Source organism: Asterias rubens, chromosome 3 (genome assembly GCF_902459465.1).
Source record: "Asterias rubens chromosome 3, eAstRub1.3, whole genome shotgun sequence".
In the NCBI taxonomy this organism is placed as follows: domain Eukaryota; kingdom Metazoa; phylum Echinodermata; class Asteroidea; order Forcipulatida; family Asteriidae; genus Asterias; species Asterias rubens.
In genome coordinates, this window is record NC_047064.1 from 16,284,938 (window position 1) to 16,306,383 (window position 21,446).

General features: G+C 38.6%; 1 protein-coding gene across 1 annotated transcript; it reads left to right on the forward strand.

The window, feature by feature from the left end:
- Positions 1 to 1,457: 1,457 nt before the first annotated feature.
- On the forward strand, positions 1,458 to 20,867 carry LOC117288289 (multiple epidermal growth factor-like domains protein 10). The gene is made up of 8 exons (XM_033769083.1): positions 1,458 to 1,530; positions 1,874 to 2,179; positions 8,130 to 8,197; positions 10,008 to 10,445; positions 11,590 to 11,931; positions 12,551 to 12,767; positions 15,247 to 15,302; positions 17,951 to 20,867. Exons 2-8 carry the CDS (start codon positions 2,100 to 2,102, stop codon positions 18,955 to 18,957), a joined length of 2,208 nt encoding a protein of 735 aa, XP_033624974.1. The 5' UTR covers positions 1,458 to 1,530; positions 1,874 to 2,099; the 3' UTR covers positions 18,958 to 20,867.
- Positions 20,868 to 21,446: the final 579 nt, after the last annotated feature.

Below are 21,446 nucleotides of genomic sequence, written 5' to 3' on the forward strand. Positions count from 1 at the left end.
TTTGACCTTTAAGTCGCGTAAAGTCAATGTCATAGACTTCGCCAAATGGTCAAAATGTATTGACGTTAAAAAATCTCCTGTTAAAAAATAAAATCCCGATGGGTTCCTTGGGCAGCTTTAAGCCATACTGCCAAATAAAATAGACGACTGTTCAACTCAGTTTTTTTTAAAGATAGAATGTGCGAAGGCATAATAGCAAGGACACTCTATGTTATTTGATTAGGGAAAGGTCTGTTAATTGTTGTTTGGTTTGCACCCCCTCCTTTTTTTTCTTTTTTTTTCAAAAGTTAAAAATAATATAGTTCGAGGTAGCGTGCGTCAGCAAAAAGGACCCACTGGGAAGTAATTTGCACGGGAGCATTGTATCTGGAACAAAGTGTCACTTCCATTACGTAGTCCGAAGTGGTGGTAATTCAATATAGGATTTCAGGCATAATTCAATATTGATAAAAGCAATTTTATCAATGATTTTATTGAAGGTTATCGAGTATTGAATAAAATGCAACTTGATTTTATGCAGAAAAGAAAATGGTTCTGGAATAAAACGGAAGATCAGCATATAAGGAACTATTTTATTGGGTAAGTGTGTTGATGGAAGTAGGCCCCTGACTGAACCTATTCACACTGCCGTCATAATCACAATAATCTTAGTTGTGCCACTTTGGGCGTATTGAACGTCTCCAACTTGATGTAGAGCGTTTCTGCCAGTCTCCAAAAGGGCCTACGCATTGTTCTTCCTGAGCCTGGATAAACACAATCGAACATCTAAACAACCAAAGGTAAACTTCGCCTTTAAATCGCGTTTTGGAACGCCAGGTTTTTTTCATTGAGAGGTAGGTCTATTGCATTTCTTAAAGACACGACACTTGATAATTGTCAAAAGACCAGTCTCCCCACTTTGTGTTTCACAACAGTGCATAATATAACAAACCTGTGAAAACTTATATTCAATATTGGTCGTCGAAGTTGCGAGAAGAAAAACCTAATTGCCACACGAAGTTGTGAGCTTTTAGATGCTTGATTTCGACAGGCTAGCATAATTTGCATAGCCATTTACATGTATGCTTAAATTTGCGTGTCCAGAAAGTTCTTGCATAAAATCATCTATAGACAATGAGCATGTTCAACTTGCCTACACGTTTTTCCCAATGTGGCATGCGTTGTAAATTTGATTTGAATTTCCCCGCCGGTCACGTGATAATGAGCCAGTCGATGACGTCATTGCAAAGCCATGGGATATGAATCTGTTAATGTTTTGAATGTAATTTGTTTTGAATATAATTTGTTAGAAACATATTTTGTACTTAAAATAGAAAGGACAAGTGTTGGACTTTGTGTTCATTGTTTATGCAAGTAGTACTGATTGAAAAAGCACTCGACCGCCCTCCCCCGACCCAACGACCCGGGCTCGATGGTATGCCGGATACCCTGCATCCCAAGCGCGCTTGCACTATGGGCGAAGTCTACACAAACCAACCTCCTGGTGGTACATGCATGTATGCGGAAGTGAAACTGATCATAATCGCTATGGTAAGTAGACGGCCGATCATAATCAGCCATTCCCCCCCCCCCCCCCACAGACAACCGGAAGATTTCAATCACTGGCTTCTTGTAATACACTAAGGAGTGGTGGGTGCGTTCGTGGTTCGTGGTAGTAGGAAATCACTGTTTGTTACCGAAAGTGCAGCTACTCATCTCTATTTATGCGTATACTAGATTTCCATTGTGATCGGGGATTCTGAGTGAGGCCCCCTTCAAAGAAAACGTCAGTGTGGAGATTCTAAATCGAAACCAAAACTAGATATTTTACGTATCAAGTTTCCGTTTACATAGACACAAAGGGTCTATAGACTCTGGCCTGTTTCTTTTGTAGTCCAAGATGTTGACTGCCAAACCCTTGGCTTTCATACGAAACAACGGCTCGATCAGCAAGTGACTCGAGTCTGGAGTTCTTGGGTTGATGTTGGCAGCGCCTTTTCTTTGATGCAAATTCGTTCAACATGTTGCAGCAAGGAGCAATAAGGTTGCACTAATTGCCAGCCTGGTGCACAAGACTACTTGTGCATTGAGAAGATTACACTGTGTGTGCATGGTGAGTCATGGCTGTCTTGAACCCGACCTTGCGAGTGTTACTGCTATGCATTTGTTTCACCCTTGGAGAGGCAAGTGAACATTGGAGGTAAGTTTGAGAATTTATATGAATTTAAGATTCACGTTGACCCACTCCCAGTTAACTGGGCTTTCTGAACCACAATGTAGGCTTACTCGTTTTAAAACAATGTTGACATTGCATTCTACAAACAGGCAAGATTGTTATTGTTGTGACCCTCTCTAATACTTAAGAAAGTCGAATAAGGATAGAGGCTAACGGCAAGTTGTTTTCTTTACACTCGGTGCACCATTTTATTTCCTGAAACAGACGAAGACAAAATACATGTTGTCAGGTCTTCGCTGGAATCATTATCTTAATTAACTTATAAAACAAATAATCACAGAACAGTATTTATGTACAAACAGTATTAAATGAAATCGTAAACGGCTTTAAATAAACAGCTATGTCTCAAGATCATGACATGTGATTTTCACATTATGCGCCATCTTGATTATCGATGGAAAACAACAAATTAAATGCAAATAAAACTTGGCCGATGCTCCTGATCGGAAATGCTTTAAAGAACAAACACTTATAGATAGCAACTCTTGTCAAATAAACTACAAGGGTATAGTTTAACAAATAAATAATAAACTTGTATTCAGAAAACTAAACCGGGACAAATCTTTAGTCCGGCAATCAATCAATTCCATTAAATCTCCAATAATCTCGAAATGAATAAAAATAGAATCAATAGTGGTTGAAGATAAACACCAGTTTACAATAATGTACATTGAATGATGATTTTTAGAGGGAAAATGTATGAAAAATAAACCAAAAGATTATTACCTGAAACAGACGAAGACAAAATACATGTTGTCAGGTCTTCGCTGGAATCATTATGAGGGTGGCGGAAGCGCGCGAAATTGAAATGCTTCTCAAGAGAGGGCGCTTCGCATGAATAATTAAATGTTACATAATAAGTAAGTGCAATAAAAATAACAGTGGGGGGTACAATTTCTATGACCGTCACATTGTATTGTTAAATTAGTACAGATAACATGGCCCAGTTACTGTTTCTCAATCAAAGATTAGACAGAGATTCGTATAAAGTCTTCAAAAAACACAATAGAATAAAAAAAAGGCTTTTGTGATATGGGTGATCAGAAACATTAGAAGGCGGATTTTCACATTTAAAAATGTCTGTAGTAGGCCTGTAGTTCCCCCCTTTTCTTTATGCAAGTCACCAGACACACAAGGCCTGAAGGCCACCTACCTCAAGGTGTGGGCTACAATTATTTTCCAGAGGCCGTTGCCACCTACTCCTAGGGCTGAAACAGGGTTACCCTTTTTACAGAATACAGTCTATATGGATGTAGGCTTGGGTACCATCAGTCCGAAGCCTGGCTGGTAGAGCAGAAAGCACTACCTCCCCAATTTTATGTAGCAAGTGTCACGACCGGGCTTTGACCCCACACTCTGCTGATCAAACACCAGAGCTTGAATCCGGTGCTCTTAACCGCTCGGCCATGACACGCCATAACTGATGAAAAGGAATGATTTGTGTTTTTTATTTGCATCTCAGCTAAAAACGCAACCTTTTGGGGTTGAAGAGGGCTCTCACCCTGAATTATTTATCAACTCAAACCTGAAGCAATACGCATTACATTCAGTGGCATAAGCTATAAGCTGTTTTGTCTGTACCCCCTCCCCCATTTAAAAGCTTGACTTATTTTAGATTTAAAAAAAATTCCAGAGTAAATATATGTTACACTTTCTCTGAATGTGTTATTCACAATGCTTTGAAATTATGGGTCATTAGCATTATTTTACACTTTACACACAGACAAGTATTTTTATAATTAGTCAGATTATGGAACAAAAGGGGACTGTAAAAAAAATGGAGATGAAAACTGTTCATGTTGTTGTTGGGAATAATGACACCTCCTTGTGCACCTTGACCAAAAGTTGTTACAAAGGCAGTGGACACTATTGGTAATTACTCAAAATAATTATAAGCATAAAACCTTACTTGGTAACAAGTAATGGGGAGAGGTTGGTAGTATAAAACATTGTGAGAAACGGCTCCCTCTGAAGTGAAGTAGTTTTCGAGAAAAAAGTAATTTTCCACGAATTTAATTTAGAGACCTCAGGTTTAGAATTTGAGGTGCCGAAATCAAGCATCTGAAAGCACACAACTTCGTGTGACAAGGGTGTTTTTTCTTTCATAGTTATCTTGCAAGTCCGACGCCCAATCAAGATCAAATTTTCACAGGTTTGTTAGTTTGTGCATTATGTTGAGATACACCAAGTGAGAAGACTGGTCTCTGACATTTACCAATAGTGTCCACTGGCTTTAATGCCATTTCTTCTAAGAGTGACTACCAAGGTACACCTTCCCTATAAAGCACCTGGATTAGACTTGTGGACAAGTTGTTAATGGTCCCACACAGAGAGATAGTCGAGTATGGTCGAGTTGTCACTGCTCTCATGCAAACTGCTGGTTGCGGATTTCTACTCCACATGAGTAGAGTCGGGCAGCGCGCAGTAGTCGCGCGACCAACAGTTCGCGCGGAGAGCACCGCTGCAACTCGACTATCTCACCGCGTGGGACCATAAACGACTTGTCCACAAGTCTACACCTGGATAGGTTCTTGCATTGTACCAACAAAAACATTATTTGTAGCTCATGGTGACATCTTCCTATAGGCCCAAAGGTCGACATCAGGAAATGAGCCCTGGCCCTAGTTAAGCCTAGTCTCACTTCCTGTTAGAAGACAAAGCGCAGGGTGTGATGTATTGTCAAGAGAACCTGATAAGACTCAATCAAAAAGTGCACTGAGGCTACATCCAGCCAGATTTGTATCTGAAATACTGTCACTAAATTAATAAAATAGCATTTTGAACCATCCTAAATCTACATTGCCTGTGTTTTTATTGCTACAGTCAAAACAAGATTGTGTGTTTAAATGTGCACGAAATCTGCAAAAAAAAACACCCAAAAACATCAACCAGTTTGTCATTGTTTTCACTGAAACTGGATTTAGATTTAGACACATACATGTATACAGATGATAAGTTTGTTGGTTGAATAGTGCACTTGACAACTGCATTATATGATTGGATTTACCCTTGGATGTGTTTAAAGGCAGTGGACACTATGGGTAGTTACTCAAAATAATTATGGCATAAAATCTTTCTTGGTAACAAGTAATGGGGAGAGGTTGATAGTATAAAACATTGTGAGAAACGGCTCCCTCTGAACTAATGTAGTTTTCGAGAAAGAAGTAATTTTTCATGAATTTGATTTTGAGACATCAGATTGAGGTCTTGAAATCAAACATCTGAAGGTACACAACTTCGTTTGACAAGGGTGTTTTTTATTATTTCATTATTATCTTGCAACTTTGACGACCGCTTGAGCTCAATTTCAGGTTTTTGTATTTTATGCATATGTTGAGATACACCAAGTGAGAAGACTGGTCTTTGAAAATTTCAAACAGAGTCCAGTGTCTTTAAGCTATGCTTTTATGGCTTTTAGCTACTTGGTGTTCCTCTCTGGATCTCACAAGTACATTCCATGTGGATTCCAGGGGGAATAAGCCCTCAGAACAAATAAGTATCCCGTTCAACAAGGCACTTGACATAGTATGTTCTGCCCCAGATTGGAATAATTATTGGGTCTGGCCTAACTGGCATTGGGTGACCTGTGAATGTTCACAGTTAAGAGCCACAGCCTAGATTCTAGTCTTGTGGACAAGTCGTTAATGGTCTGCCGCGGTGAGAAAGTTGAGTTGTGGCGGTGCTCTCGCGGGAACTGCTGGTTGCTGACTTCTACTTCTTATTAAATGGGACCATAGTCCTGAGAGCAGTAGTCTGGCGGGGCGAACAGTCCCGCGAGAATACAACAGAAATCGCAGGGAGATCAGAATAGAGTTGTAATGCTATCACCGCAACAGACATTTAACAACTTGTCCTCAAGTCTACTACACCTGGATTCACGCAGGCACAATTTTTACATAGCCCAATAAAAGAGAACATCATAATCTGATATGTCATGTTGATTGCATGGTCTGATTGTTATCAACTTTTGATGAAAGGAGAAACATCTCATAATATTGTTCAGCTGTTTATGACCAGTAAAAAGTGTTGCAATATGGGCGTACACGCGAGCCTGCACCTGTGATTATAAGACAGTTTCTTCATTCTTATTGGTCGAGAGTAACGGCTGGGACAGTTGTGCAACATCCTGCGCTAGGCGCGACGTGCACAGCATTCCCTTATAAGGAGCTGTTAACCCGAGAGCGGCAGAGGGCCTTACCATTTCATAGCCGAGGGGTGTTGTTTTGAAAGGAATCATTGAACAATTAGAATTTTTGCATTTGTTTTACCTTTTGGCAAAAAGTGTTTGTGTTTTTTTACCAAAAGGGTATTTATGAATGGGAATCAAAGTGTGTTGAATCGGTTTTCAACTAGTGGTTTAAACCCGCCGAGGCCTGGTTCTTGATAATTTACCTTGACATCGTCTCGGTATGATTATCAAGAACCAGGCCTGGTATCAACACTTTTAACTGGTCATAAACAAAGGTTTATACACACCCACGTGATGCGCTCTCCACAAATAGGAATAGCGAAACTGTCTGAGGTATTGATGAATATTCTTTTAAAGACACTCACACTATTTGTAACTGTCAAAGACCAGTCTTCTTTCTTAGTGTATTTCAACATTTTTATTTGCATTTAATAACAAACCTGTGAAAATTTGAGCTCAATTGTTCGCCGAAGTTGCAAGATAATAATGAAAGAAGAAACAAAGTTGTCTGCTTTCAGACGCTTGAATTTGAGACCTCAAAATCTAACTCTGAGGTCACAAAATCAAATTCATTGGAAATAAATTTTTCCTCATTTCATACAAAATGTTTTATACTATCAACCTCTCCCCATTACTCATTACCAAGAGAGATTAAATGCTAATAATTATTTTAATTAATTACAAATACTGCCTTTAAAGCCATTATACACTTTCGGTAAACAGTATTGTCCTAGTCCCACACTTCGTGTATCACAACTTTATATAAAACAACAAACCTGTGAAAGTTTTGCCTCAATCGGTCATCGGAGTCGGGAGAAAATAACCGGAAAACCCACTCTTGTTTCCGCGCGTTTCAACGTGTCATGACATGTGTTTAAAATAAATCATTAATTCTCGCTAACGAGAATCGATATTGTTTTAATGTTTTCTTAAAAAGTAAAGCATTTCATGGAATAATATTTCAAGAGAAGTCTTTCACCATTACCTTCTATAAACCCTGTAAATTATTTGTAAATCTGTGAACTTTTTTGTTTGTTTCTGTACCGAAAGTGTAGAATGGCTTTAAAGTCACCTGGAAATAGATTTTTTTTTCTTTCAAACATAAGAGTATATATGCTTACGAACAATAAAACAATTTTTTTAGTAATTGTTTGTCACGATTTATATGTTTAAAAAATGTATAAAGTTGTTTGGGGGGCTGACTCCGCCTACCCCTTTTGTGACGTCAATCGAGGCAGACTTTGCCTGCAATGCGTATAATAGTAAACACACATGCAAAGTACATGAACGTCCAAGTCGTGAGTTGGTACATTTCAAAAAGTGTTTTTCTGCATTCAGCAGCAATACACCTGGTCGGCATTGCCGAGAAACAAAACAAATTTTTTTGTTTGAAACGTACAAACTCACGACTTGGTCCGTACATGTACTTTGCAATTGTGTTTACTCTACGCATTACAGGTAAAGTCTGCCTCGATTGACGTCACGAAAAGCCCTCTCGGGTCGGGGTCTACTCTTAAATTTGTAAATAACATAAGAACTGATTTTTAAAAACCTTAGTTAACTGTTTATTCACATTCCACTCATCAAAACACATATATTCGTGACAAAAGCTTTATTTTGAAAAAATACCACTTCCAGGTGACTTTAAGTAATTTGTTGTTTATTGCCTGTAAATGCAATGTAGACTATTATTTTGTATGTCTGTTTCTTTTATATTCTATTCAGATTGCGCTTCCAGCGTGCAGTATGTGGTGGTCCCCTTGTTAAACCCGGAAATATCTGCAGATGGACATGTGAGTTTTGACACTTTGAGGCTCTGAAGAATAACAATAATGAAGCATTTCCCAAAACTTATTTTAAATTTGGCTCACTTCATCTGAGCATTCAAGTGCTTTAAAACGAGCCTGATACTTCTTGGAAGCATGAATGCAGTTGCCTTGATGCTCCCTGGCCATTGCCTTGATGCCCATTCAAATGTTCCATTTGTTTATTTCCCTCACAAATCTGCTCTTTACTATAAAGATAAAAAAACTGCTTGCCCTGACAAGAACTAAAGTACTACAGGTAGGTCTACCTCAAGGTCATTGCCTTGATGCCCCATTTACATTTCATTCATAAGTGCCCTTTACTTTAGGAAAAACTGCTTGCCCTTTACTTAGGACAAAGTACCAAGCCTACTTCATAGGCCATTGCATTGATGCCCCATGAAATAATCGAGCAGAATTAACCCACAGTAAACATTCCGCAATTAGACTTGCAATACCACAGAGTTACCCCTGCTTGGCCTTGATGCCCCTTCAAAAGATTTCTCATAGACTATTAGGGTTTTCTTAATGGAAGCGCCCTTTGCAAAATGAAAATGGCCTTGCCCTCTCAGAGATCATGAACATCCAGGCCTGCATGATCGAGATCTCGATCATGCAGGCCTGGTATGCATAATAAGGAGCTGAGATGATGATCTCTGCACCTAGTTTTGATGCACATGGTTATATGCACGCTTGAATAATTTGTGTTATGAGTGTGTCAAAAGATACAGTGTGACCCATCAATCAACACGTCCATGTAATTGTAAAGATCAGTGGACCATGCTGAAACATAATAGTACAAAATTCCAGTTATGTTCATGTCATGAATTTGCTGCAGCCGATTTCAACAAACGCTGGGATTAATGCTATCTCGAGTTAGGAGTTAGGACACGAAACCCAACCTAACTGAGGATGGGTTCAATGCGTCCTACGTCTGTGGATATGGAACTTAACTTAAATCCCAAGAGTAATCATAATGTGTGTTATGCCCAGAATTGTTATATCCAGTCAGTTTCCTTTTTGGTTTATTATTTGATATATGATATAAGAATCATATCCCCTTATAAGGGGATCCTCCTGACTGCTGTTTCCCTGGTTGCATCAACTTAGGTGTGATCCCCGGCTACACAGCCATTAATAAAGTTGTATGGCTTCGAACTGGCACCCCTGAAAAGTGATATTGACAAAAAAAGTGCCAACATACATGTAGGGCTAGATATCTCATTTGGTAGTGCCCCATGTATATCGAGTAGGTATTTGGTTCACTTTGTTCAGTCGCAAATGTTTTGTGACTATTCACACGTACTCTGTACTATAGGTCTTTGGTCATACCAGGGCTGTCATGGCAATACGGGCACTGGACACTATTGGTAATAATTGTCAAAGGCCAGTCTCCTCACTTGGTGTATCTCAACATATCCACAAAATAACAAACCTGTGGAAATTTGACTCCAATTGGTTGTCAAAGTTGCGAGATGATAATGGAAGAAAAACATCCTTGTCACACAAAGTTGTGTGCTTTCAGATGCTTGATTTCGGGACCTTAAAATCTAATTCTGAGGTCTTTAAATCAAATTGTTGGAAAATTTCTTCTTCCTCAAAAACTACGTAACTTCAGAGGCAGCCGTTTCTCACAATGGTTTATACTATCAACAGCTGTCCATTGCTTGTTATCAAGTAAGTTGTTATGCTAACAATTATGTTGAGTATTTACCAATAGTGTCCACTGCCTTTAAGCAAGTATTTGAAGCCTATCATTTAAGAAAAACCTCTTTATTTTTGTATTTTTAAACTCCAGCTCTAGAATGCAGTTGTGTTGCAGGTACCTACTGCAGTCTTTACACACATACTTGTACAGTGTGCGAAGTCACCACAGACGAGTGTATTTCCCCTTGCCGGTACCCTTGCCAAAATGGTGGAAGTTGTGAATTGGAAACTGCAAGCTGCAGTTGTCAGACCGGATTCGTTGGTGAAGACTGCAGTTCCGTCGAAACTGCTCCAGCCATAACTGAATCGCCGTACCCACCAGTCCAGCCAAGTACCTGCGAGCGTGAATGTTTAAACGGTGGAGTTTGTATGAGTGGCACTTGTGATTGCCCCTCGGGGTACTACTACCCTGACTGTAGCCTTTGCTTACCTCGCCAGCACCCAACGAAATGTATAGAACACTGCAGAGTGGAGTGCCAAAACAGTGGCGACTGTCTGACAACACACCAGAGGTGCCACTGTACTGAAGGTAAAACAGAAATTACTGCAAACAAGTTGTACTTTGGTACAGTTCAGGTTTGAAATTCATCTGTTTATTATCTTGATTTGTCCATCTATTTCATTTCTTGTAATTTCTGATGTTCATCTTTTTTTCACATTATAAACAAATCCTGCTGTTTGGTCTACTTCTCTAGCGCTGAGGACACTTTAACTCCTTGGTTTACCAAAAGGTTGAAATACCATCCTTTCAAACAAACCTAGTAGAATTTGTATCCCAGTTTCAGACTTTTTTTGTTAGCAAGGACTCACTTCCCTGAATTTCTGTTCCTCTTCAAGGTTCATTAGACAGCTAAATCCGGTGTAGGCAGAGCATTGTACTTCCTCCACATATTGATCATGAAACTTTTTTGGTATAAAAAGCACTGGAGAGCTGTTGATTTTTTATAAAACGTTATTAGAAACAAACATTTTGAGAGGTATTTCACTTCAGAGTAATGTGGTTGTGTAAAAAAAAGGTAGCAGTTTTTATTCCCCAAAATATTAATCGAAGCGTCCTGTTACAGTTGTCAGATTGGTGTTCATGTTATGGGTTATTCTTCCTCTGGGACATTATTTGCTCTGTGTTTTCGGCGATAAAAATGTGACATTTCACATGTTAAAGGCAGTGGACACTATTGGTATGTACTCAAAATATTTATTAGCATAAAACCTTAACTGGTAATGAGTAATGGGGAGAGGTTGATAGTATAGTACATTGTGAGAAACGGCTCCCTCTGAAGTGACGTAGTTTTCTAGAAAGAAGCTCACAGAATTTTCCACCAATTTGATTTCAAGACCTCAAGTTTAGAATTTAGGGTCTCAAAATCAAGCATCTGAAAGCACAACTTGTGTGACCAGGGTGTCTTTCTTTCCAACATTATCTCGCAACTTCAATGAACAATTGAGCTCAAATTTTCACAGGTTTGTTATTTTATGCATGTTGAGATACATGTACATCACGTGAGAAGACTAGTCTTTGACAATTACCAATAGTGGCCATAGTCTTTAAGTGGTATTTGATATGCATCCTAATACAAGATACATGTACATAACAACAGTCGAACGGTTCCCAAAAACCAAAGTTACAGTGTATACTTGTCCTTAAAATAATTTGTCTGGTTTGAATTGTTTAGATTTCACTGGGGAGGATTGTACCCTTTGCATCCCTTCTAAAGCTCGCAGGAACTGCACTGACATCTGCCCCGTGCTGTGTGCAAACGGCGCAACCTGCAATGTAAAGACACGCAAATGTGAGTGCACCAGTGGTTGGACGGGCGGAGCCTGCCAAGAGCCCTGTCCACCAGGAAGATTTGGGCAGAACTGCTTGGGGCTGTGCGAGTGCCTACTCGGACCGTGTGACCCACTAACGGGACGATGCCTGTGTGATCCGAACGCTCCAATTGGCCCAGACTGTTCTGCTCCTTGTGACTGCCTAGTGGATGGGGTGTGCCGAACACAAGCCAACTGCCCATCAGGTAGGCACAGAGCAAAACATACTGCTGAGCAGATGTTTTTGCTAAGAAAAAAATTAGTAGTGCACAGACGCAACAATGTAAACTTTATGGAATACTGGCAGGTACCTTTTTCCGCTCAGCAAGATATTTCTGTGCTTAGCTTTTTTTTGTGTATGCTTACATGTTTTATTAAATTTGGCCCTGGTACCTCTGTTTTTGATAGAAATACCATTTTATCCTACCAGTTATCCACCAATCAAAAATAATAGTAGTGTAAACTTTATGGAACGTTGGCCTGTAACAGACTTCTGCTAAGCAAGATTTTCCGTTACTTAGCAATTTTTGTGCTGACAGGGAAAGTAGGCCAAATGGTGGATTTCAAAAAGAGTTTAGACTAGTCTTATCTTGAGATAGGACGAGTTGATCGTAATAACTTAGGACTAGTCCTAAGTTAGGACTATCTTTGTGAAAACCCTAGATCACAAATGTGTTCAAATAGTTTTCTTAGATTGAATACAATTATAGCAAATAGCAAGACTGTGTCAAATTCAAAACCCCAGGTAAAAACACAATCAAAATAAGGAAATGTTGCATTAAACCAGGAATGTACTAAATTGTTGAAATATTTGTTCTGTTTCAGTTGGAAGTACTCCAGTGAGCCCAACACCTCCAGTCTTGGGCCCCACGACCCTGGGTCATCAGGGGACCGGTGGGCTGATAGGAGATTCACTCGCTAAACAGGAGAAGTTTCCAATGATGGTCGCCATTGTTGCCACAGCTGCTGGGGCTATTGTTCTACTGGTTATAGTCATCATACTGGTTGCATTCCTCGTTAAAAGTCGCCGACATGATACGAGGTCAGTGGTAATGGAAAAAACATTAAATGATTCTCAGATCTTTTCATTTTGTTTTTGTTTATTTCGTTTGTTTTTCGTCTTTCGTTATGGAAACATTTAAAGGCAGTTGACACTATTGGTAATTACTTAAAATAATTATTAGCATAAAACCCTACTTGGTAACGAGGTCAAATTTGATTTCGAGACCTCAGAATTAGATTTAAAGGTCTTGAAATCAAGCATCTTAAAGCACACAAATTCGTGTGACAAGGGTGTTTTTTTCTTTCATTATTATCTTGCAACTTTGACGAGCTCAAATTTTCACAGGTTTGTTTTTTTGTGTATATGTTGAGATACACCAAGTGAGAAGACTTGTCTTTGACAATTTACCAATTAGTGTCCAGTGTCTTTAATTATCTGAGCCAACCACAAATTTTATTCTGATTCATAGATAAAAACATTTTTCTGTATCTCTGCCAATTCAACAGTTTTCCCATTGACTATACAAAAAGTGTTGACTAACACAAGATTTGAGACTTTAAGAATGTGTTACTTCCTCATTGGTTGTGAGTGTTTTCACACAAAACAAAACTGCCCCCAAACAGATCTTTCTGAGAAACTACCAAATGTTATTTGAACAAACTAAACCTTTTCAGGAACAAAGCTGTTCATTGTTCTGATGAACAGATTTGATCAATGAAACCAGACTGATGTAATTCTAAATATCTCCCTAGTTGTTGTACAAAATCTCCCTGATTACACATTGCAAATGTTGGCAGCTCTTTAAACACCTACCTGAGCGGAATGTTTTAAACAGAAATGGTATTTTTACTTATTTATAATGCACTTGTTCACCATTTTAATGTAATTTTGATATGTGTACACTTCTGAACTTTTCGTAATTATCGATTAAAAAATCAGGCACCTACCTAAAGGTTTTTTGAAAAACTAAAACACTTCTGCTGTTGAGAGCGGGCGTCAAAGGACAATGCCGCTGACGTCATTTGTGGGAGTTTGCTTTGTTATACATACACGCTGCAACAAAGCGCCTTTATCTACTTATGACGTTTTGAGAGTGATTACGTAACGGGGCTTTTCACAAATCTCGCAGAAAAGCTCTGGATAAGGGCATACAAAATGATTGTTTTTTTACACAATTTAAACCTATTTATAATCATATGAATCGATTTCCTTATTCATCGAAAACATTTTAAGTGGAATTCAGCAAAGTTCACGACTTGACATTTTCGTTCAAGCAGGTCTTTAACTTTCAAATCACAAATCTTGAGAATTTGGTTCTGTAGTTATCTTTTATTTAGATGACTTTTCTTTGTGGTGACATTTCATACAAAAACATTTTGTCTGTATCTCTACCAATTCAAAAGTTTCTCCTTCACTCGGCAAATAATGTTGACTAACACTTTAACAAGAGTTGAGAAGTCTGAGAAGCCTCTGATCACAGTGGATATTTTCCTTTCTCTCATTGGTCTCATTGGTTCTTTTTGAATGTTTTCTCACAAAACAAATCTGTGCTCAAAAGAGATCTTTCTCTCAAACTGCAAAATGTTATTATAACAAAGTAAACCTTTTCAGGATCAAAGCTTCTCATTGATCTGAGAAATTTTTCCTCTAAAAACTTCTTGAAATCTAACTCCAGCTGAGCTGCCATCTCTCACTGATTTTGCAGAAAGTCCCCCCCCCACCCCCCCCCCCCCAAAAAAAAAAAAACCTGCCATTTTCTGAATTGAACAAATTTGATCGTAGAAACCTGTATCCAATCAGGTTGAATGTAATTTTAAATAATCTCCCTGACTGTTCCACAAATCTCTCCGATTGCAAGATACAAATGTTAGCAGCTCTATAGCTCGTAAATTGTAAATCTTTTGAATTTGGTTTGTAGTTATTTGGATGATTTTGTTTGGTGACAGTTCACACAATAACATTTTTTTTCCTCTACAATTTCAAAACTGTTCAAGTCTTAGGGCCATATCACACGAGGCAATTTACAAGCAGTCAGTTCCAGGCAATCTCCAATAAGGAAAGGCATTTACATTTCAACGTTCACATATTTTTCTTGTTGATCGTAAGACAAAAATTTGTGTGCTAGCAAATGGTCCTTAAGCATGCACTGCAGTTGGTTCCCTCTCTTGCCTGTAAAAGTTGCCTCGTGTGACAATGCCCTAAGTCTCTGGTCATGGATGTTTTCCTTCCTCTTTGGTGGTTGGTGTTTCACATAAAACAAAACAGCAGTCCAAAGAGATCTTACTGTGAAACTGAAAACTGTTATTATAAAGTGCACCTTTTTAGTAACAAAGCTGTTCCGGAAAATGTTTTCTCTAAAAACTATTAACCCTCGGTTTTGTTTTGTTACTTGGTTTCCTCGATGTGGGGGTTGGCATGTATTTGTTTGTGTTTTAGTTCATTTTGTCTGATCATTTCCTCTGCCAGGTTTAGTCCCTGATAGTTTTGTCTGTGTTTGTTTGATTTTTCTTGTCTACAGGAAGTTGGAGCGAACTGAGGAGGCAGAGCAGATACCAATGACCACTGGTGTTGCAGGTAATTTCCTTGCCTTCATGTTTCCTGCATTATCAGATTTTAGTCATAACTGTCTCAATTGAATTAATGCTGATAAGAATAACAATATTATATCATCAATCGTTATAAACTTGCAGTAGGTATATTATAGTTATTATAATAATAGCTATAACTAGTTTTTCTATTGTGCAGTTTACAATAAACTACCTATGTGCTTTAGATAGTGCCCTGGACATTAGGCGAATAACATTCTTTCAATCATTCTCAGCTCCCTGGATCTAGTATACAGCCTCGGACTTAAAGTGGCACACCAAAGGCTATTTTTGTTTCAAACACAATATCAACCTCTACCCTAGCAGGTACCCATGTATACCCCTGTGGAAGAGAAGCAATTATAGTAAAGTATCTTGCTCAAGGACACAAGTGTCATGATCAAGATTCGAACCCACCCCCGACCATAATTTGAGTTTGATGCTCAAATCCAATGTGGAACACGACAAGGCCAAATGCCGAGGTTGATACAGGACGCATACTCGATACAGTTTTCCATATTTCACGAGACGTGTGTTATAAAAAATATGAGGAGTTAGAACACAGTGTGACATAGGCCGCACAATGAAGGTTTATTTCTCACCACTTGTTGCTATGGGTCAACCATTTAGAATCAAGGATTCAAGTTTTTGTGACCAGAATGTAATTAGAGTCAATAAGAAGGGATACTGAGGAAGAACAGCTTTGCCGTTCACAATTATTTATTGATCTGGAAATTGGAAAATAGGAGAGAACAGAGTCCATTATGTGGTGTGGTCTCTCGTGAATACAATTTGAAAGTGAGTGAAATGTGAACGTGAAGCTGATGAGGTAGCAAGTGTAAACAGGTTAATTAGCATAAATAAACGTTTCTAAGACAAACTGAATTGGCAAAAGGATAAAAAGTAAGGTAAATAATACGTTGACATTCACATGATTTTCATATCCCCTTTTGTTCATCATCTAGATCTATGAATTGTGTCTCTTTCCAAGGCCAGAAGTACTGGAATTCCCTTGATGACTCTTTAAAATAATGCATGGGTACCTACATGTTCAAGAGAAAACTCAAATGTGTTCTCTTAGATAATTACCATGATTGAATAGTATTATTTTCCCTTACGTATATATTACTATAGTTAACTGCTTTTGTTATATATTATTTTTGATACAGCTTTTACCACTTTTTTACTTTTCTCTGTATATCCACCAATATAGAGAACCACTGTCTTTGTGTTTGTTTGTCCTGTTAGTGTTTGTCCATGTCTTTCCATGTGTAACTTTTTGTTGTGTTTTAAATATCCCAGGCATTGTTCTGAAATTAAACTACGTTTGTATTTACTGACATCCCTGGGGGACTCCACCCTACAAGCTTGCTTTTGGGAGTCCTCCACCACTTAATCTATTGTGTATCTTTACTACTCTATGTTATATCTTGTCATTTGAAATGATTGAGTGGAAATAAAACTGAACTGAACTGAAATGAAATGAAACAAAATAGTACATTTAAAGGAAAAAATAAGAAAACTTTGTGGGGTGTCTTTATAACCGTCACATTTGGTTGAAGGTTATTCTATAGATCCTCAATCAATCTTCCTAGACACTTGCTTTTTTGAATGCATAATCAATGTATTTTGAATTTGTCATTACTAAATAAAGCCATTGATGCAGATGTATGAGGGTACATGTTTTTTTCAAATAAATAGGCCAAGTGGAGACGAATGTTGTTTGCCTTCTCAAAGTATGTACCTTTCAGGATGCATGTGTTATTTTACCAACCAGGCTTGGCATGTCATGGCCGAGCAGTTTAAAGTGCATCAGACTTAAGTTTTGATGGCTTGGCCACCAGGAGGGTGTGAGTTTAATTACAGGAAGGACAATTGGGTCCTTGGGCAAGACATTTAAATATAGCTTTTCTCTTCACGAAGAAGAAGATTGGTACCAGTGTGGTTGAGATGGATTTCTTGTGATTGAGTTAGCTTGGTGGGTTGGACACTTGGCAGCACAGGCTGTACCCAAAATAACTCCTCTAACAACCATCACCGTCCAAACAATCAAATTTGTATCAAAAAGACCAGACAATCAGGTACCAGTGAAGTTTAAAACGTATCACATAGACCCTTTGAGCCACACTGAACCAGTATTCACGCCTAAACCCTGAGCAAAAATCTGCAGAAATTAACTCTTTCCTCATCACAATGTGACTAGACATTGAAGCCTAAAAGCCAGATGAAGTTTGGTTTGTATTGGACTAGTTTGCAATATAATGGGAGACTTTCTGGGACAATAGAGGGCAGCAGACTTACCGGGTAAATCCATTGTTCTCAGAATTATGTGCATGTTCAGAACTACGTAAACAATGGAAATTTACCCGGTATGTCTGCTGCCACCTAGTGTTGGAAAGTCTCCTATTGTATTAGTATAATCCTCATGAGCTCAGAAATGTGTATCCTTGTGTGCCCTATAGGTAACTCAAGGGAGTTGAGATGGTTGAAGTAATTTACAAAATGGCTCAGTCACATGGGGTAATAATGTTCGAGTAACGATTTGAGAAAACCTATGTTATTATATATCAAATATTTATAAACGGCATTTATAAGAAGGTAGTGTACCATCACCATATGATTTTCTTAAACTTTCAGATAATGCATATGAAGATGCAAGCAGCTCTCCCATGAACTCCTTACAGATAACGCAATCTCCGTTCAGACCTACGAGCGGGTACGAAGATGTGACAGATTTACACAAGAACATGCCTGACCTACTCCCAGAGGCTGACGAAATCTCGCCGTACGCAACGACGGGTAACATAACTATCCACGCAAATGCCGCACCCTCTGAATATGCCTATGTAGGGGGTAAGGATCTGAAAGCATTCCAACAAGGTGGGGAGTCTCATCCTGGCGAGTTCTACGATAAACTTAACTTTTCACCGCGGGACAAGTCATCGTGTAAGCAGGCCGAAGATGGAATGTATGGAGCCCTTAAAGATGACGGTACTTATGATGATACCAGTAGCTCTCAGACAAGTGTACCGTTGTACGACGATCCAGATTGCTCAGGGTATGCCAAAATGAGCCCATCTCTTAACAACCGAAAGGCTTCCTCCCTGAAGCATCCTAAGAATGATCTCCAATTTGACGTCCTTCACAAAACGACATCTTTGAAATCACCACGGACTGGGGCGGCAGCTGGATCCAGCGGTACATTCGGTCGGAAGCAACCTTACGAGAATACATACGTCGACTTCGATCCCGAATCGACGCCTTCTGATGTGGAGGGTGGCACAAGTCAAGTTGCCAACCCACCTCAACCGGTCACTCAGAAATATGTGAGTCCGCCCGCTGATCCCAAATCTCAGCGGGAAATTCCCCAGTATGCGAAGCCCATGAAACGCAAAAGCCAGCTTGAACAGCAAGAAGCGCCACAATACGCAAAGCCAATGAAACGGAAGAGCGAAACCAACAGCACAAGTCCAAGCATTCCTCAGTATGCCAAACCAAATAAGAAATCAAGCAAGGGTGGTCCGAATGGTTTTAGTGACCAATCCAAAAGCCCTCAGATGAAGAATGAAGGCGGGGCACAAGGGAGTCGACCAGGAGCTGGCTACGCCCACTTAATGCATGCAACCACGCCCAGCAAACAGTAAGTTAAGTATGTCCCAAAAGCAATTGTAGATTGCTTGCAAGTTGGTACCATGTTAAATTGTGCAAGTTTTTGTCCCAAGTTTTTCTGCAAGGAAATGAATGATTTTTGAAGAGCTTTTAGGTTTTCTAGCTTTGAAGAAAACTATGTTATGTTTTATGTATACATGTACTAGCTGTGTGATTGAAATCTCTTCATGGAATTTCAAGTGTTTGGCCAGTCAACGTGATCAAGGCCTGGTGACAGTCTTGGTTTTTTTTGCAGTTCCCTTTGCAATTTAGTCCCTTTGCAATATACACTCGTTGCAATTTAGTCCCCGGGACTCCCTGGTCCCCCTTTGTAGTCTGTTCACATTTCAGCCTGGTCCGTCGCTTTAGAATTTGTTCCCTCTGCAAATTAATCTCTTGGTAATTTGGTCCCTTTTGCAGCCTGGGGTGGATTTCACAAAGTGTTAAGACTAGTCTTATCTTGAGTAAGAACGAGTAACTTACGACTAGCCTGCAGTTGTTAATACATTATATCCTAGGACTAGTCCTAAGTTAGGACTAGTCCCAACTCTTTGTGAAATCGACCCCAGGTTCATTTGCATTCTGGTCCCTTTGCAGTGTGGTCCCCTTGCAGTTTTGGAGCAGGGCTGTACAATTTGAATAGTGTTTCCAACATCCAACAGAGCCCATCAGAGAATTCGGTCTATTTGCAGTCTGGGATCTTTGTGATTTGGTCCCTTTAGAATAGTTTCCTTTTACTGTCTGGTCACTTTACACGGGAAATCTGATGGTCCCTGTGCAATTTGGTCCCTTTGCTGTTTGGTCCAATTGTAATTTGTGTTACTTAGCTCTGACCAAATATTAAAATTGCTTTCAACAAAAAAGATTACCTCAATTTTTATTTTTAAAAATACTATTTTTAAAAATTTTGTTTTAACTATTTGTTGGTGAACTGTTTAATGTATTTTTTGTTTATCTTCTAGCGCTACCACAGATTGCTTAAAAGTGATATCGTAAGATTTACTTCCATTGTACTTCCACAGCTTAAATTTAAGACCAAGATGGTTAGATGGTACAATTTTGGGGGGTCTTTTTTAAACCACCTTTTGCCAAAGATGTTTGTGAGTGTGTATAATGAAGTATATTCGCATATTTATTGAGTTTGTTTGTGGTCAGATATTAACAACTTTAAAAAGGGTATGTAACAAGCAGGTATAACACTGGATTATGAAGATGGTATGAAGACTTTCAGAGTGGGAAACTTCCCCCTGAAATATTTATGTACCGACTGGTAAAACGTTCTATTCTTTGTAAAAATTTGTAAAATAAGTTAGTTTTGAACCTCGCGAGTCCAAAACTCCAATATTTAATAACAATGTAAATGCAATATGCATGGGTTTTCACAATTGACACTGATCTGATAAACTACATGTATAATCAAATGTACAAATTTGTTATTATGGCCAATGAGGTCAGGTATCTTGCCTGCAAGGAAATGTCAGGTAATACATAAGGTCACTCTTGTTGTACACAATGTCACATGGTCTATTGCTGCTTCCCTTTTAAACAAGGTCAAAGGACACATTGTCCATGAGGTCAGTTGATGACTGTGATGATGACAACAGGATGGACATGATGGTAGTTGGAAGGCTGATAACAATCAAAGACAACTAAACACAAACAACTTGCTATCTTGAACAATCCAAACACCATTTGTTAACTGTCAATAAAATACACATGTCATTGTAATCATACTTCATAAGTGTTTGTTGGTGGGTAAATGGTCAACAAATTTCAAAACGAGTTTCTACTTGAGTCGGGTAGCATTTCATAGTGAAACCTGAAAGCTTAAAGATGCTACATGTATGTCAGATTTTTTGCCGATTTTACCCAAAAACTCAATAGGTATTTTGATGGGGGTCGAGAAAGTTACAAGCTTTCATTTGAGCCATTGCTCGAAAAAGTCTGCCAGTTATGTATAGCAGAGAAATAAAGTGCTCAAAATTAGTTTTTGTCGGGATCCCGACAATATATCACGTGACCAATTCTTATGTGTTGTGTTTTATAAGAAACGTTTTTAAAAAAATTTCATGGTTCCTGACCATTAAAATTAAAGGTTGATTTCGTTAGAGCGGGTGATACTTTTGAAATACCATCACTCAAAAAAAATTTTATTTTTATTTTTGGGGCCCAAAATCTGACATAGCATCTTTAAGCTAGTTGGAGCTGTAGGCACTTGAAAAAGCGGTTAAGAAAGTCTTATTGAGTATAAATAACAAATGAAACAAACAAAAGAGTGTGGTTTAAACTTGATTATAATTAATTTGAAAATGCATGAATACACGTACATTTAGCTGTGAGTTGTTGCTAAGAGTTTTAATTAGGAGAAAAAACATGTTTATCATGTTTCTTTCAAATATAACATTTTGTGCAAAACGTAGAGGGAACAGTGCTAAATAAAAAGTTTGTAAAATTAACTTTATTAACAGTAAGCAATTCATCTTGC

Excerpts from the sequence above, each read along its gene's own strand:
- LOC117288289 (XM_033769083.1), top strand. The coding sequence starts at position 2,100 with ATGGCTGTCTTGAACCCGACCTTGCGAGTGTTACTGCTATGCATTTGT. Across the intron at positions 12,768-15,246 it reads AGTCGCCGACATGATACGAG|GAAGTTGGAGCGAACTGAGG; the intron begins GTCAGTGGTAAT and ends TCTTGTCTACAG. Across the intron at positions 15,303-17,950 it reads AATGACCACTGGTGTTGCAG|ATAATGCATATGAAGATGCA; the intron begins GTAATTTCCTTG and ends TTAAACTTTCAG.